The sequence below is a fragment of the Protomyctophum parallelum genome, assembly GCF_964188405.1.
Source record: "Protomyctophum parallelum genome assembly, chromosome: 2".
Lineage (NCBI taxonomy): Eukaryota > Metazoa > Chordata > Actinopteri > Myctophiformes > Myctophidae > Protomyctophum > Protomyctophum parallelum.
Window position 1 is genome coordinate 22141948 of NC_139699.1, and position 16990 is coordinate 22158937.

General features: G+C 43.0%; 1 protein-coding gene across 1 annotated transcript in view; it reads left to right on the plus strand.

Moving 5' to 3' along the window:
* Positions 1-16990, plus strand: part of mindy2 (MINDY lysine 48 deubiquitinase 2) — a 40800-nt gene that overhangs the window by 1912 nt on the left and 21898 nt on the right. The window contains exons 2-3 of the mRNA XM_083760067.1: positions 310-367; positions 9735-9799. Of these exons, the coding sequence (XP_083616193.1) occupies positions 310-367; positions 9735-9799 (123 nt within the window). The remainder of the gene's footprint in view (positions 1-309; positions 368-9734; positions 9800-16990) is intronic.

The window sequence follows — 16990 nt, forward strand, 5'->3', positions numbered from 1 at the left end:
CAGTTCAGTTCAGTTCACGTTTACATTTGCTAATTAGGCTAAGTGTTGCTTCTGGACACAGTGAAAGCTGGAATTCAATGCATGTGTTTTCCCCATGGTCAATTCCTGTGAAATTTCAAGTGACGTGTGAGACTGAGTGCCACTGCCAGGAGATTATTTAAAACTGTCACTACTAGTGGCATCAATTAAGATTATTTTCAGAGCAATATATGGTGTATTGTAAATAGAAATATTATAACGTTAGGTCTAAGTCCTGGTTTTGATAATCTGTGTTTGTGGAATCGGTGCCATTGTGTCGTTTTGTTGCAGGTTAAAATGCCACCTATGATGGAAATCATAACAGCTGAACAACTCATGGAATATCTTGGTGAGTATTTATTTGTATTATTATTAACATGATGCCAGTATACGGTATCTATTCGTATAAAGCGATACTAAACGGTTATAATCGTGAATTCATAATCTCAGACTCATGGTGTACGTGTCTGTGGTCATGGTGTGCACTTATACACAATCAAGCGCAAGCTTTCCGTTTGGCATTATGAGATCTACTACCAGCATATATGAGAGAGAGAGAGAGAGAGAGAGAGAGCATAATCCAACGCCACAGTTTTACAATTTGACACAGAGAGACGGACACAGAGAGTGCACACCTATGATGTACGTGCATGTGTGCATGCGCACAATCAGAGAGAGAGAGAGATGTGTGCATGTGTGCATGTGTGCATGCGTGCATGTGTGCATGCGCACTATCAGAGAGAGAGCCACACACACAGAGACTGGACACCTATATGCGTGTTTTTGCCGTTCAGTTAATACCAACCTGCTAAACATGACAACTACGGTATGACTGACAGACACGCACGCACGCACGCACGCAGGCAGGCAGACAGACAGACAGACAGAACGAGGGAGAGAGACACAGTTTGACGTTTGACTCCGTCTGACGTTAACATTTGGGGGGTGCCTTCTGGCGGAGAGTAGACCTTTTAACACAAGAAGCAACTTGACGCGCCCAGCAATTCATTTTCAACAAGAGGCGAGCAATCTGACAGGTGGAGCGACAAAGCAAGCATGAAACTGTCTCGTTCGTGCTCGAGGAGTGCAGTGCAAAATAATGCATACAATTTATATAGCGCTTTACAAAAGAGAATACAATAACGGTGCCGGAGATTAGCTGTACACGGACGGACGGACACAGACTGACACACGGCCTGGTGGAGACAATAAAAAAACTATATTAGGAAAAACTAGTTAAAAGATTATAAACTGTAATAATTAGGTAGGGAATCTTAGTCTGAACAGGTGAGTTTTGAGTGTGGTTTTAAACGTGGCAAGGGTGGGGGCCATGGGGGCAGCTTTGATGTGAGGTGTGAGCTGGGAGTGAGTTGTTTCCACAGGGAGGGACAGCCACAGAGAAAGCCCTGCTGTCTGTCACCCCAGGGCTGTTTCTTTGTCTTGGGGAGCTTGGGAGGTTGGCCATTACCTGACCTGAGGGAGCGGGCATGGCGTTGGAGGAGGTCAGAGAGGTAGCAGGAAGCCTGCTTGTTGAGGGCTTTGTAGGCAGTTATCAGTATCTAGATAGACTGTGTTTAACAAAAAACACCTAGTTGTGTGCCAATGAGTGAGCGCACCTTTCTTAATTCTAGTTTTGTGGAAAGAAATATTGAGATTCATGAAAGCTAGAAATCCATGTCACATAATACTGCAAAGGCTCTGCGTGAATGAGAGTATAGCTGGTGGATATTTCAAGCCAGAAAAGACGCCCTTCCGTTATTTCACTGTCAAGGATTTACTTAATCCATAACCACCCAACTAAAACTGTCACTATTCCTATTCACTATACATTTTTCAAGATTGATACCCTTCCTTCTGTAATTGTCCAAATGTATGAGTTGTCCTAAAGGGCAGTCCATACTCTCTCCGACCACCGAACTTTTCGTCGGAAAGCTCCGGTACAACTACAACATGACGTCACTTGCAACTTCTGAAACGCATTTCTCCGAATTTTTGTTCTGAAAGCTGCACTCCCAGATGTTGTGAAAATAAAAGTCTGATCTTTCCGACGAAAAGTTCGGTGGTCGGAGACAGTATGGACTGCCCTTAACTGTCAACAAAGTTGTGCAGACCAGGAATTAGGCTAGATCTGCTTTTTACCAATGTTATTTGAGTCTTAACACCATAACTATACTGTGACTGTTTCACTTCACGTACAGAAGACAACATACTGCCTTTGACTAGATAACATTGGTTCTCAGAGTGGGTTCCGGGGATCCCCTTGGGTCCTCGAGGGGTCCAAATGAGTTAATATAGCATCACAATCATTTTAACTACAGCGATCCCCAGCCACGTCATACCAAAGACCCAGTAGTGCCTTCCTGCTTGGCACTCGGCAGGGTTGGATTGGGGGCAAGTCCCTGCGACATACTGGCATAATGTGTCCACATCATGTCTGTCCAGTGTCCAGGGAGTGTACTTACTTGTACATCAAGGATCAAGCCATAGCCTCACGCTATACAGAATCGGGAGATGGGCTCCTGCTCCTCCTGCCCTCTGGGCCTCATGGCTCCTTCATTCAAAATCATACCTGTGTGAAGTGAGGGGCGCTCTTATCATCGTACATCATCATAACGTAGAATAGACACTATGCCTATTTGTTCAGACACTGACGTAAAAATATCCATTCATTGTCAATGGGAATTTAATGTTTGTGAATGACAAAGTTTGTGAACATACACTAAAAGCTGGATATAGGATATAGCTAAAAATATATATAGCAGATGTACAAGCACGCAGCATGGCATGAAATAACGCCCTGTGAGCTTGTACATCTGCTTTTCTTATATTTTGACCAATATTAAAAGAATATATATATATATATATATATATATATTATCAATATCAATGTCCTTTTGACATGAAAACGTCTGAGAACCACTGAACCAGATTGTGCTCCTGTGTGTTGTATGTTAGCATTTTAGGAAGACGAACAAAGGAAGCTTGGTAGGTTATATTCCCTCTCTACGTCTGTGTCGGGAAACAGGAGCCAGCTCTCTTCTCCGTGCATAGCATGACACATCTCCTAACCTCCCCTTCATAACTGGGATGTTTAGAGAGAGAGAGAGAGCAGAGTGTCTGCTTACTGAAGCGCTTCTTCTCACCAGTGGTGGAAAAAAAGTACTCAAATGTTTTACTTGTAAATACAAGTATCAATACTGCAATGTAGAAATACTCTGTTACAAGTAAATGTCCGGAATTCAACATTTTACTTGAATAGATGTACCAAAGTATTGGCATCAAAATCAAAATGTACTCCAAGTTGCTCCTTTACACCTGACAGGGGGGAGTTTCCCTAGTTGGACGTAGCGCGTGGAAGGAACACGTTATTCCAACCAGTTCCTTTCCCCTCCATCAGGCTCCCCGGCTGGCCAGGGGGAGGCAGTTTAGTGACCAAGAAGCTGTGTTTTAACGAGCTTCCTGGTTTAACGAGCAGAAAAAGTGCAGTGTGAACGGTCAGTTTTCTGGTCCTTCCTCTGCGTAGCAACAACTCGGATAAACTGCCGTGTAACGCGTTACATTACGTCTTCTCATGACTAATGACAAACATCCTTACAGCATAAGCCCTAGTGTCAGTTTGCACTACGCTCCGTTTTCAATTCCCCGTCAAGCCATTTTTATCTTGTATAAATGTTTAGAAGGTGTTGGATAACGCCTAACCTCTAAGTCACACACTTGTCACACAAACACCAGCAGTGATAAGGGTGACTGACGACACAGACAGTGGGGCAGTTAGGTTATATCAGTGGTTCCCAAACCTTTTCATGTCAAGGACCCCCAAATTGACGCTCATTAGCCCCGCGGACCCCCCATTCGAAAATATATGACAAGGAAGCCCCATAAGAGAAGATTGTTACGGCTCTGGCAGTGATTTTCACCGGTTTTCATTTCGAGGACCCCCAGGTTTGACCTGCATTAGGCTACGGACCCCCATTTAATGGCATTTCTATCTCTCATTTGTACACTCTGAGTTACAGACCCATAACTATCATTTAGCTGTGGACCCCCTGGAACTCTCAAGGACCCCTAGGGGTCCCCGGACCCCACTTTGGGATGGCTTCAATCAATATCACCATTATTTAATTACTGTTAATCAGTGATTATTTAAAAAATAAAATTGCTGACCATTGTAGATCAGTGCCGGCTTTTCTTTGTGGTGGTTCCAGGGAGTCCCCTGGGGTCCCTGGCACCACAAAACATTTAATTCCAGCTGGGGGTCGATCTGCGACCAAATACATCAATTTGGGGGTCCTTGACACCCAAAAAGTTTGAGAACCACCGTGTTAGAGCTGGTTGTAATCTAAATGTGGGCTTGGATATATTTTGGGTTTAGTCGCCCCAGCCCTAGTAGTGTAGAGACCCAGTGGAAGACATTAGATGTTGTAACATAGAGAGGACATGGTGCTTGTTGACCAGCTGCATACCACGGAGCCATGTCTGACTGGATCAGTTGCAGAAGAGGCCCAGTCAGAGAGAGGCCTACAAGTAAGGGAATCCACTGTCAACAAGAGTTTGCGGGGTGAGGGGGACTTCCCCCCCCCCCCCCCATGCCCCGCTGCCCGGGTGTAGAAATGCCATTCAGTCCACTGGCACCTGCTGGGACTCTTCCTTTCTTGACTGTCTTACACTGAAGGCTGCCATCTGAAGACGTGATTTGAAGATCAAATGGCAAAATGGTTTCTGTCTTAGCCACACGACGAACCCCCAGCCTAGCGAAAGTATAGCTTATGTTTTCTTCAGAAAACTCTTATAGTACGTTTTAACAGCGGGAGACCAACGGCGAGGGTTGCTTGAATTTCATTCGCTATCGCCCAATCGCCCACTATTGCTGGGCGACGTCGCCCAAAAGATGAATTATTTTTATCTTTTCGGCCGTTCCTCCGCCCACTTTTCGACCATCGCCTGTTGGCCTGCTATCGCCTCTATCGGTGGTAGTTGCCGGGTCCCATTGACAAATAATGCACTTCCGGGAAATTCGTCTGGCTGTCGCCCACTGTTAAAACGTACTGTTAGGACGTATAGAACAGTATTAGTTCTGTGTCACAAGACATTTTCAGATAGGTGGGCCGTTTTTTGGGGTCCTTGCCTCGAATGAGTTTGAGAACTGCCATTGTAGATCGGCTAATTTAATCAAATAAATTAGTTGTGGAGAGGGGTCTAATGTAGACCCCCTAGTGGTTAAACGGTCTTAATTTCCTTGGTGGTCACATGAAAATTTCACCATCTCATTTTTGGGCCAGCCTTTGCAAGTAGTAATATAGTTTATGTCTCAACATTATTTGAAAAACTAAGCTTATACTGTATGTCATTTAAAGAAAAATACACTTCAGGGAATAGCACACTCCTCTGAGTGAAAACTCAGTTAATTTTATTTGCTTTATCTACATTTAATTTGCAAACCAGCTAAGAAGCAGCACAGTAAATCGTTCTCACGGTGGTAGCTGTCTAGTCTACCTTCACGCGCCATTTGTCGACGATGGCAAGTTTAAGAGAAATAATATGCACCATTTTCCAATATGCAAGATTTTCCGCTCAGCAAATAATGAGCTTGCAGTCGTGCACGATGAGGCAGTTCATTCTGGGAAGCTCCTCGGAGGATCAGTTTCAAAAGCCATCATATCTGGTGGCATTGTGTAATTTAGTATGAGTCGGCTTTAAATAAATACAAAAAAATCACACTCGTGTGAAGTGAGGGCTGCTCTTATCATCATACCATAATACTTTTCAGTATTACCCGTATTGCTTCCAAGATCATCGGACTCCCTACACCCACACTTTCTGAAATTAACAATAAGGCTATTATTATATCACAAGGCTAGCACTTTCAATATCAAATAACACTGATCATCCACTGTATCGCTTCTTACACACACACGCGCGCGCGCACACACACACACACACACACACTATTAATTGTTTATGCCTTACATGAAGAGCAATGACTCCAAAATAACAATTCATTTACATAATGGCATATTGACATACAGTACATTGACAAATATGTGACCAGATTTGACTGAGAGCCTGCCATTGCGCAAATTCCAGCTTTTCACCAGCTTTATGAGTTAATAGCACAGGCAGACTCTTCACATGTCTGAAATAAGTGTTGGTGCTGAAATTGACATGTCAATATGAAATACATGCTTAAACATGTAGCTAGGTGTAATGTTACAGACCACAGAAGTGAACCTTTCAAGCCTGTTTTCTCAACTTGCTGTTTATAAGCCATATCTCCAAAACTGGTGGGTCAAACTGAACAACCAATATGTCAATTTGAAGCTATGATTCCCTGCTTTCATATGACATGAAAAAAACGAAAATTCAATCCAATGGCAAGGTGACATGCATTATGATTAATAAAAGCCAGTGCAACATATCAAATACTGTATCCGTTTGGTAGTGTTCCTTCATCGGAGTGCTCTGAGGCCGGAGTAGGGTGTGTACAAGACGCCATTGTACAAACGAGGAAGAGTTAAAGAACGAGCGCGGGGGCAAGGTGGCACAGTCGTTAGCGCTGTTGTCGCCTCACAGCCACAGAGGTCCTGGGTTCCATTCCCGCTGGAGACGCTGTGGGCACTTCTCCGTGTCATCAGTGCCCATACCCTAGGTGGGGTTGGTGAAAGGGCCCTTCTGTGTGGAGTTTGCATGTTCTCCCCATGTCCCCTAGTGTAGGTACCCTCACAAAAAAACATGCAGTTATCCTGGTCTCTAAACTACCTCCCCCTGGCCAACTGGTCGCAATAATGTGTTCCTTCCACGCGCTACGTCCGGCTGGGGAAACTCCCCTGTCGGGTGAAAAGAAGCAGCTTGGACTCCAGTCCTCATGCATTGAAGGAAGCATGAGGTCAGTCCGTTGCTCTCCCCAGGTTGGCAGAGGAAGTGTAGAACCCGGGATCACATTAGATAATTGACACTGGGGGAAAAATGGGTTACAGGTATCGTGGGATAAAAATGTAGAAAAAAGGGCTGATGGAAACAGACAGAGAATGGTGGCAGTTAATGTGCATTTAGTATAATTTCTCCACTTTCCCAGGAGATTAAATTCTCTCCCCACTTCCTCAATTGAGTGATTTTCCCTAGAAATGCTCTGGAGCACGTGTTCTTGATCCGACCGGAGATCAGATCAGATTTGACTTTATGTGACTGCAGCCTAAATCGGGCCTCATTTAGGGCGCTTTCACACCCAAAGTTCGCTTAGAAGGTCCGGATCAAGGACCAAGGACCAAATATTTGCATTTTGATTTTGGTCCGTTTGGTGTTCACACTGGACTTTGTAAAGCGTACCAAATATGTAAACAAATGACACGTGGACATGTTAAGCGAATTAAATGGTGAGGGGAAAAAGAACATGAGGGGAAATCACTGTCTACGAATTTTGGGGCAACCTTCAGTCACACAGAGAGAAGAGAACAGCAACATGACAGCAACAACTTGCTATTGCATTCATTCATATTAATTATTTTATTAGCCAAATAAGAGCAACAGATGAACAGAGGAGCAGGTGTTTGAACAATAATGTGCTTGCTTCACGGAGACGTATAGCCTACAACAAGGTATCCCCGATAAAATGGACTTTTCTTCCATGTGTGCACCTTAACCCGATTAGATATATATTTCTGCGCATCAAATCAACGGGCATTTCCATGTCATCTTATGGTTTAAACTTGAAGGTGGTCAGTTTAGTCTTAAAGAAAGAGAATAATGACTGCTGGCATTATATAGCCTACTGTATAGCCTAGGCTACAAGTCAAGCATTATAGCCTAGGCAATACTATTTTGATCAACTCACATCAATAATACCGGGTGAAAGAAATATGTCACATATTGTACAATAGCCTATGAAGTTAATATAGGCTATATTTAATGGTTTGCACTGCAATGACATGATAATGATCTGAAAAATGAATGAAAATCTATTGTGCCGTCGCCCGTCGCCCCGGATCGCACACAAATTGCCAAGACCACTGCCATTTTACTTAGGCATATCTCGCTCATTTCTTATGCGATTTTTAAAATTAAAAAATCACCATAATCCTTGGGAACTCTACTTTCAATTGGTGTTGTCAGCCAAGACTGTATTGTCTTCCAATCTAACGATATAGTCACATTATGAGAGAGAACGAACCGCACCGTGGTTCGTTTGGAAGCGAACCGAGTCCGGCCTTTTTTAGCGGACCATGGTTCGTTTCTTTGATCCGCACCAGAGTTCGGATGCACGTTCACACCAACCGAACCAAAGGGGTAAAGGACCATGGTTCGTTTTAAACGAACCAAACATGTCCGGTGTGAAAGCGCCCTTAGACTGTAGTCAGATTCAGTCGAATCTGAATCAAAGCTGATTTTATTTCTCAAATCTGATCTTTCGGCCCGACCGCTCACACTGCCGTTTTCAAGTGACCAGATCTGATCTGTGGCAGCCAAATCCAGCCTGAATCAGATCTGTGCCAGATTGGAATATGATGTGTTTAAACAAGTCTAAATGCAGACAGGTCACATACAAGTCACATGGAATCTGATTTAGATTAGGTTGTTTCATGCAGACTGAGACAGGTCGCCTCAAATCAGATTTGAAACCACCTCTGAATGTGGCTCAAGTCACATTGGAAATAATCTGATTCCATGTGACTTAATGTATGTGACCTGTCTGCATACTCTTGCACCACCCCTTACTCAACTTATTTGATTTTTTTTTTTTTTTTACTATTATAACCAAAGGCTCTGTTATGTCATGTCCTCTAACTGGAAGATTGTGCCGCAAGTGGTGCAGTGGGAGAGAATGTTAATGAGGGTGACAGACAGGTGCACTGTGACCCTTTGTCCTGTATTGTAGTGATCAGGGTGTACTGTGCACATTTTCTATTAGTTTTTTAACCAAACATTTGATCCAAACAAACATCTCTTCTCTTCTGGGGGTCCCTGGCACTAATCAGATGGATGTCTGTCCGCTGCAAAAGCCGTATCAATTTGTGGGGGGTTCTTTCTTGACACAAAAAAGTTTGAGAACTGCTTAGACCAAGGGGTAAAAACAGCTGTCAGCGTAGAGAGCTTAACACCCAACTCTGGCTCTCAGTGTGGATTAGAACCTGCTGCTGTTGATGGCAATGTCACAGTATGTACGTACACTGTGCTGTATATGTCAATAGATCCTCCCTCCCTCTCTCTCTCTCTCTCTCTGTCTGTCTGTCTGTCTGTCTGTCTGTCTGTCTGTCTGTCTGTCTGTCTGTCTCTCTCTCAATTCAATTCAATTCAATTCAATTTACAAAGAAATATTGGATATTAATAGGAATTAAATAAAGGTGTAAACAGAACTGTGTTACATTAACACTTTGGGTAATACTATCTTGTGAAACTATAAAAAAGATTGTGCATTTTCTGTCGGATAGTTACAATATAGGATAGGATAGGATACAATATACATCCATATAGAAGACGTTAGCTTTATACTTTTGATAAACAGTGTACACACAATGGTTTGTATTCCTTAAGGTGCTTGTATTCTCCTGTCACAGCAGCTCACAAATCTTGCTGCTGTGTTTGCACATTGTTGTACCTCACCCAACAGATATGGGAGTTTTTTGTCATTAGTCATTTGTCTCTCTCTCTCTCTCTCTCTCTCTCTCTCTCTGCTTCTCCACAGTTAACTGTATTATAACGGTATCTCCTCTTCCCTCTCGCAGGAGATTACATCCTCGACGCAAAGCCTAAAGAGATCTCCGAGGCCCAGCGCCTGAACTATGAGCAGGTGAGAGGACTGGTATATATATATATAGGTAAAGGAAGAAGAACCTTTCAGGCCGTGCTTTGAGCTTGTAGATCAGCTATATCTTTTGCCATATTTGAATTGAAATCCAGATTTTATTTTTATTTTGCCATTTTTTAATTGGGACCCTGAAAAGTACAATTACATTGGACATAAAAAAGACAATAACATTTTAATACTAGTACTAGTAGTTTAATACATAAAGGGGAGGCGTCCGAGTTAAGCTACATAATTAAAGCTGACAGCAAACAGCTGAAATCAATAATATATCAGTATTCCGATATTAAGCATTAAGTGAAGGTGGGGGGTCTGCGTGTGGCCATTCTTCTTAACCAGGCCCTATCTCTATTCCTCCCGTGGCTCTGGCAAGAAAGTGTCTTCGTTGGCTGTTTACGGTTCAAGGAGCTCTCTCTCTCTCTCTCTCTCTCTCTCTCTCTCTCTCTCTCTCTCTCTCTCTCTCTCTCTCTCTCTCTCTCTCTCTCTCTCTCTCCTCCCTCCCTGACATTATCAGCTTGCTCCTACAGCCATTATAAATTCTGCATGATAACATGGATTCCGTTTCTATAGTAGCTGCTATACTCCCTGGTGTGCAGCAGTACACTGACTACACACAGCCCCACCATGTACTCTATGTACGTATAGCGTACAGTTCATGTCAGTGGTTCTGCTGCACGCATTTATTTGCATCGAGGTTGCATTGAAAGAAAGGTCAGCAGCGCTATAGGGTTATGTAATGCGGAAATAATCACCGGAGTTGATCACCATTTTATGACTTTGCCGCACGACCAACTCCGCGAGCTCTTCGGTTACTGTTTCACTATACTGGGGTTACGTAAGATGTGTGTCTTGCGAGGTCACACAGGGAACAGCTGAGGTCATAATGTTGGCTCGCAACAGGGGGTATATTTTGTTTTTTTGGGGTTGGATAGGGGGGGGGGGGTAGCAGGAGGTCCCCATGCAGAAAAATTAGTTAACATAGTGTCACAACATACATTATACAACATATTTTGAGATTGGGGTCTGGGGCCAATTCCGGGGGTTTTAAAAGCGGTGAAGTGGCCCTTTAAGTCAACGTACAATGAAAGTCAACGAGGAGCATATTTTTGAATGATCAATTTCTAATCACTGGAGCAATTATTGTTGGTTTCTTGTTCACATTTCTTGTCCACACAACCCAAACCTCTACCAAAGTGGTCATGCCCTTTAAGACGCCCATCTTATGCCCATCTTACATCGAGGTGCCCAAACTTATCCTTAGTGCCCATTCTTCTTGTTTATTCTTCTGCTTCTGAGTGTCTCAGAGCAGGCTTGCTGCCTCCCCTCATCCTCCTCCTCCCCCCCCTCCTCCTCCTCCTCTTCCTCTTCCTCCTCTTCCTCCTCCTCCTCCTCCTCCTCCTCTTCCTCCTCCTCCACCTCCCGTGTGTGGCAGAGAGGGACCAGCACATCTGTGAATAATTTCTGCACACTTGTCTGTCATTTTTAGAGAGAGAGAGAGAAAGAAGAACTGTAGTATAATGTGCATGCTCTTTTGGCTCGGACCATTCTTTAGGTTTAAGTTTAGCTGAAACACATCCTCTGGAAATTAAGTTTGTGGTTCCGCGGCGCCTCGGGCTCACTTGCTAAAAGTACGGGAGTGTTTGTGTTGCATAGCAATTATGGCTGGTCTAATCCTAGGCTGGTTCTCCAGAGAGCATGGAGGAGAGCGTTGGGGTGGGGCGGGGTGTCCTTATGTGCATGTTAATCTGTTGTATGTGGGCATGTCTTTGTGTGGTGGGTGGGTGCATGGGGGTGTGGCCTAGACAGGTGCTGTGGTTAAGCACTTGGAGGAAGCCTTTATCATGTTTTTTGCGACTTCCACCTTTATTTTATATTTTTTTATAGAGGGACAGACAGTAGGCTGAAATGGGGCAGTAAAGGCCGTCGGGATCGGGAGTTGAACCACTATATTCACCCTGCTCTGTCCTGTGGTTTTAAAACCCTATGTGTATTAATGGATTTTCTGAACGTATGTTTACACGAAAAGAGAGTTGAGCCAGAAGGCAAAGCTCTCTGTCTACAGAGCAATCTTCCTTCCTACTCTCACCTATGGTCATGAAGTGTGGGTCATGACCGAAAGAATAAGGTCGCAAATACAAGCGGCCGAAATGAGTTTTCTTCGACGGGTGGCTGGTATCTCCCTTAGAGATAGGGTGAGAAGTTCAGTCACGCGGGAGAGACTCGGAGTAGAGCCGCTGCTCCTTCACCTGGAAAGGAGACAGCTTAAGTGGTTTGAGCATCTGGTTAGGATGCCTCTCGGGCGTCTCCCTAGGGAGGTCCTTGATGCACGTCCCACTGGGAGGAGACCCCGGGGCAGACCAAGGTGCAGATGGAGGGATTACATCGACTCACTGGACTTGAAACGTCTCGGGATCCCCCCAGGAGGAAGTCACTACGGATAAGCGGTTGAAGATGGATGGTTTACACCTATCTGTTGATGATTTACAGCTGTGTCCTGTCGCATGGTACTTGTTTCACCCATGCGTATTGGCACATTTTATTATGCTTTACTGTATTTCCTTTCTATTGTGTTATTGTGCCATTGTGTTTTTTTCCTGTGTATTGTTGTGAAGTGCACAGAGACCCCTTGGGGTGATGTTGCGCTATAGATAAAAATAAACTGAAACTGAAGGCCAACGTTGCGAGCTTGCGGATCTGCTACTTTTTACGCTCACAACAACGTCGCACTCACCAAACTTTGGCTCCATAATATCGGACGCTATGGTTATTGTGTGGAATTTTGAAGTGACTACTACTGCTACCTCTAATATATCTCTAATATACGGCAACCTTCCCCGTGTTTCTTCACTAGTCCGATCCAGAACAACAGTTTGCCGGCCACTGCTACAGAGCTGACAATGAGGTTATATCTTCCCTTCTTCTCTGGAATCCTGCCTCAAAGCAGACCAGAGGTAGAAAACTGTCGTTCCCTGATGTCATCGCTAGGGACACATGCATCAGTAAGCAGAAACTGGGGATGGCAATGAAGGACAGGGAAGTCTGGCGTGGCATTGTGAAATCCATTATCTCGACTGTGGTCGAAGAATGATGATGATGATGACTGCTATCTGGGCCTGTGGCAGATTTAGGTATCTTCTTTTCTGCCCTTTATTGATAGATTGAAAGTAGGTTGACAGGAAACGGGGAGAGAGATGGGGGGCTGAGTGACACACAGCAATGGTCGTGGGGATCAGGACTCGAACCTGCGACACGCTGTCGGGCTGAATTAGCAGCCTAGGTGCCCGGACCGCTAGGCCAGATTTAGGATTCTGTCTGTCCACAGGGTTCCCACAGTCATGAAATTCCTGGAAATATTTTCAAATTTAGGAAAAAAAATAAAAATTCCAGTTTTGGAATTGATCAAGGGTCCTGGAAACATAGTTGGCTATACATTGTTTTTGGCCATTGATTTTGTTAGGAAACCCCTTTTTCCAAAACTAAAATATGTAACGTAAGTCGTTATTCGCCAAGCATTATTTGCAAAAGTCTACAAAAATGATGGAAGCTTTCTTCTTTGATAGCCAGAGTTCTTCGATGTAGCAAGGATCTGTGGTAGCAGGGACGTGCAGAGAGTGTTAGAGAGGCTCGTAAGAGAGCACTTTTGAACAAAAATAGCGAATAGCAGATCTTGAGCTTGTAGATCAGCTATTGTCGGGGCGCAAACCAGCACTCTGTATCTATTGGAGATGCAGTGCAACAACATGAATTTGGCATGGAAAGGAGTGGCATTTGTATTTCTTCCACCATAGTAAATGCTGCATTCGTGGTCTAGAGAGGGCAGTTGTTTTACAGATGGGTATGGCTGCAAATCTTTAAATATACAGTTTATATCTCCAATTCCTTTCTTATTTCGGTTTTGAGCCATCATCATCATCATAATAATAACCAACCAGGTTTTTTATTTTATTTGAGTGAGCTGGCACGACTCCAATAAAAAGAGACAGGCCTTGCTTCTATTTATAAATGTAGCTTCAACACATCATCTGTCACTGCAGGAGAGGGAGATTAAAATAGTGATTGCATGGATATTCATTGGATTCATTTTGCATATTTATTCAGAGGAGAGGAACGGCAAGATGGTCGTTTTATTCTGCTTTTTTTTTACCTCAAAACAGGCAGCATCTCTGAGACCATTTCGACTACACAATGCCGTTTGTTATTGGGTCACCAATTGGCAAAGTAAATGCAATAAAATTCAAAGAGTCCTGAAGTGGACTTCATTTTGTTGTAATTGGACTGAACTGTGGTGGGAAATAGCGTTGCTTCTAGATAGACTGGTTACTTTTGTGTTTTGTTGAATAACTGGGAAACAGATTCAAATTGCACTGTATCAGAGTTGCAGACCTGTAAGAGATTTGGTTCCTGGCCATTGTCGCCCAGTTTTTCTAATAACACAGGCTACGAAGTTCGGATGGCGACGGACTAGATCCAACACATCACCGGGCCTTACCGTTACGCCACTAGGAGCAAATTAAATTAAATGTATTTTTGGCAGTAGTAACTCGGCCCGGTCGACTATAAATTAGCAGACATGTTGGGCCTGGCCGACCCATTTGAGAAGAGAACTCGACTGTAAACGTGTGATGTGACATTGATTGATTGATTGATTGAAGTATTTATTAACAGATTGGAGAATAGAGCACCGAAGTCCTGACGTCACTGTCAGTAGAGGGCGCCAGTCCACAGGTTTGTGTACTTTTTATTTGCATTGAATTCCCCATAGGGGGATTTTAGATCTCTTATATAAGAACTGTGTTATAAACCGATCATCCCGGCCTTTTCACTCATATGGATATGAAGCAACGACTGAAGGTGGAAATGTACAAATATAAGAGTAACAAAATAAGCTCTAGAAACGAGTCAAACAACCCAGAGACTACATTTCCGGGTAGGCAGGGGGGCTGCAGCTGCCCGTCGCACAACATAAACTTAATTACATTATTTTAATTTTTTTAATTGATATTTAATGTTTTGTGGTTTGTACGAGTCGAGTCACCGCCAGCTGAGCTTACGTCAACGAGGAATCTCAGGGACGCAATGTGTTGACAGCTGGGCGTGACGTATATTAGCAGCGACATTGCTTTCATATGTAGTTTCAAGGCTTTTATGGCCAAATTAATTCAATTTTCTCCAGAAACTGGCTGTATCAAATATTAATGGACATCATTAACGACGCACAGCCACCCCACTGACAGAAAGGCCGGGATGATCGTTTTATTTTTCAAACACAGTTCTTATATGAAGCGACCTGAAATCGGGGATTTCAATGCAACTAAAAAAAATACATGAACCTGTGTACTGAAAGTGACGTCAGACTTTGGTGCTCTATTACAGTACATTTCAAGCACTACTCAATACAAAACTGTTAACTGTGGACGACACCATAAAGCATTACACTTGTTTACAATAGGGTCCACCATGTTCAATTCATCATAACAATTAGAGACGTACAAATATACACTTCTATATAGCCAAATACAGGAAATCATCATAGAGGATGTAAAAAGGGGAAAAAAACATATACAGTGATGGGTAAAAGGGGTGGGTTTTTACGGGGGCCAGTTTCAAATTGCAGCCGTCCGTAGGTGCCATTTGAGAGCGGTTTTGAAGGAGTCAAGGGATTCGATAAATAAAGATTAGCCTTGTCTCTAAACGGACATATAGCTATCCTTATGATCTTCAACCAAAATACTTAGAAAAACTACTAGGGATGCACCGAAACTAAGGGAAATTCTTGGCCGAAACGTATACCGAATATAGGAAACAGTTGGCCGAAAACCGAATATAGGAAACAGTTGGCCGAATACCGAATATAGGAAACAGTTGGCCGAAAACCGAATACCGAATATAGGAAACAGTTGGCCGAAAACCGAATACCGAATATAGGAAACGGTTGGCCGAAAACCGAATACCGAATATAGGAAACAGTTGGCCGAATACAGAATATAGGAAACAGTTGGCCGAAAACCGATATATGATTTAATATTATATATCTTTTTTCCTTAACATTGCTCTCATGGTCGCACCTTAAAGCTACCTGATTATGGCAAAAGACATGATTATGGCAAAACTTAACTTAAATAATAATCATTATTATGGGTCCATAAAACATTTATTCAGCACTTTTGAATGCAATAATTGCACAAACTAGTCGGTGATATTTTTCCGTAAATGCATTTTTAGACATTTTCTGCCGAATAATTTCTGCGGACGAATATTCGGTGCATCACTAAAAACTACTACTAAACCAATATTGTTGATGTACAGTATCTAAGAGATTCACTGAACATACTACAGTATATATATTTTTACAACCGCAATCAGTGCAACTTTCACAAGTTGGCTGCTTTTACACAGAAACGTTGCCAGTGCAGCTTCGTTTTTTGTCGATGTGTGTTTGTGTGACTGTCAAAATCCAAGAACGTGTTTTCGCTCTGAAAATGTGCAGAATATCCAAAGCTTGAAGAAAGGTATTCATGATGATAGCCTCTCAGAATGTGCAGAATATCCAAAGCTTGAAGAAAGGTATTCATGATGATAGCCTTTTAGAGACCTTCTGTCAGGTCTCTAAAAAGAAAACCCTTGGGGAAAAGTTATCACTTCTAAAAAATGCATTTTGTGAAGATGGGAAATAGCAGTTTGGACCTTGAGAAACGTATTGAGCTTCACGATAGTTGGACCTGATCTTAGAAACCATCTCTTTCTAGGTGAAAAAACCTCATGTCCAAAACTGTTACTTTTCAGGATTCAAATTCAATGATAGCAGATCGACAAGCTCAAAACGTGTCACTTTGTGCCGCATTCGATCTTGCAGATCTGCTATTTTGGATACTTTTGTGTGATGAAGTAAGGTGTTAGTTTACTAGATAGATAGAGAGATAGGAAGTTCAACCAAAATACTTAGAAAAACTACTAGGGATGCACCGAAACTAAGGGAAATTCTTGGCCGAAACGTATACCGAATATAGGAAACAGTTGGCCGAAAACCGAATATAGGAAACAGTTGGCCGAATACCGAATATAGGAAACAGTTGGCCGAAAACCGAATACCGAATATAGGAAACAGTTGGCCGAAAACCGAATACCGAATATAGGAAACGGTTGGCCGAAAACCGAATACCGAATATAGGAAACAGT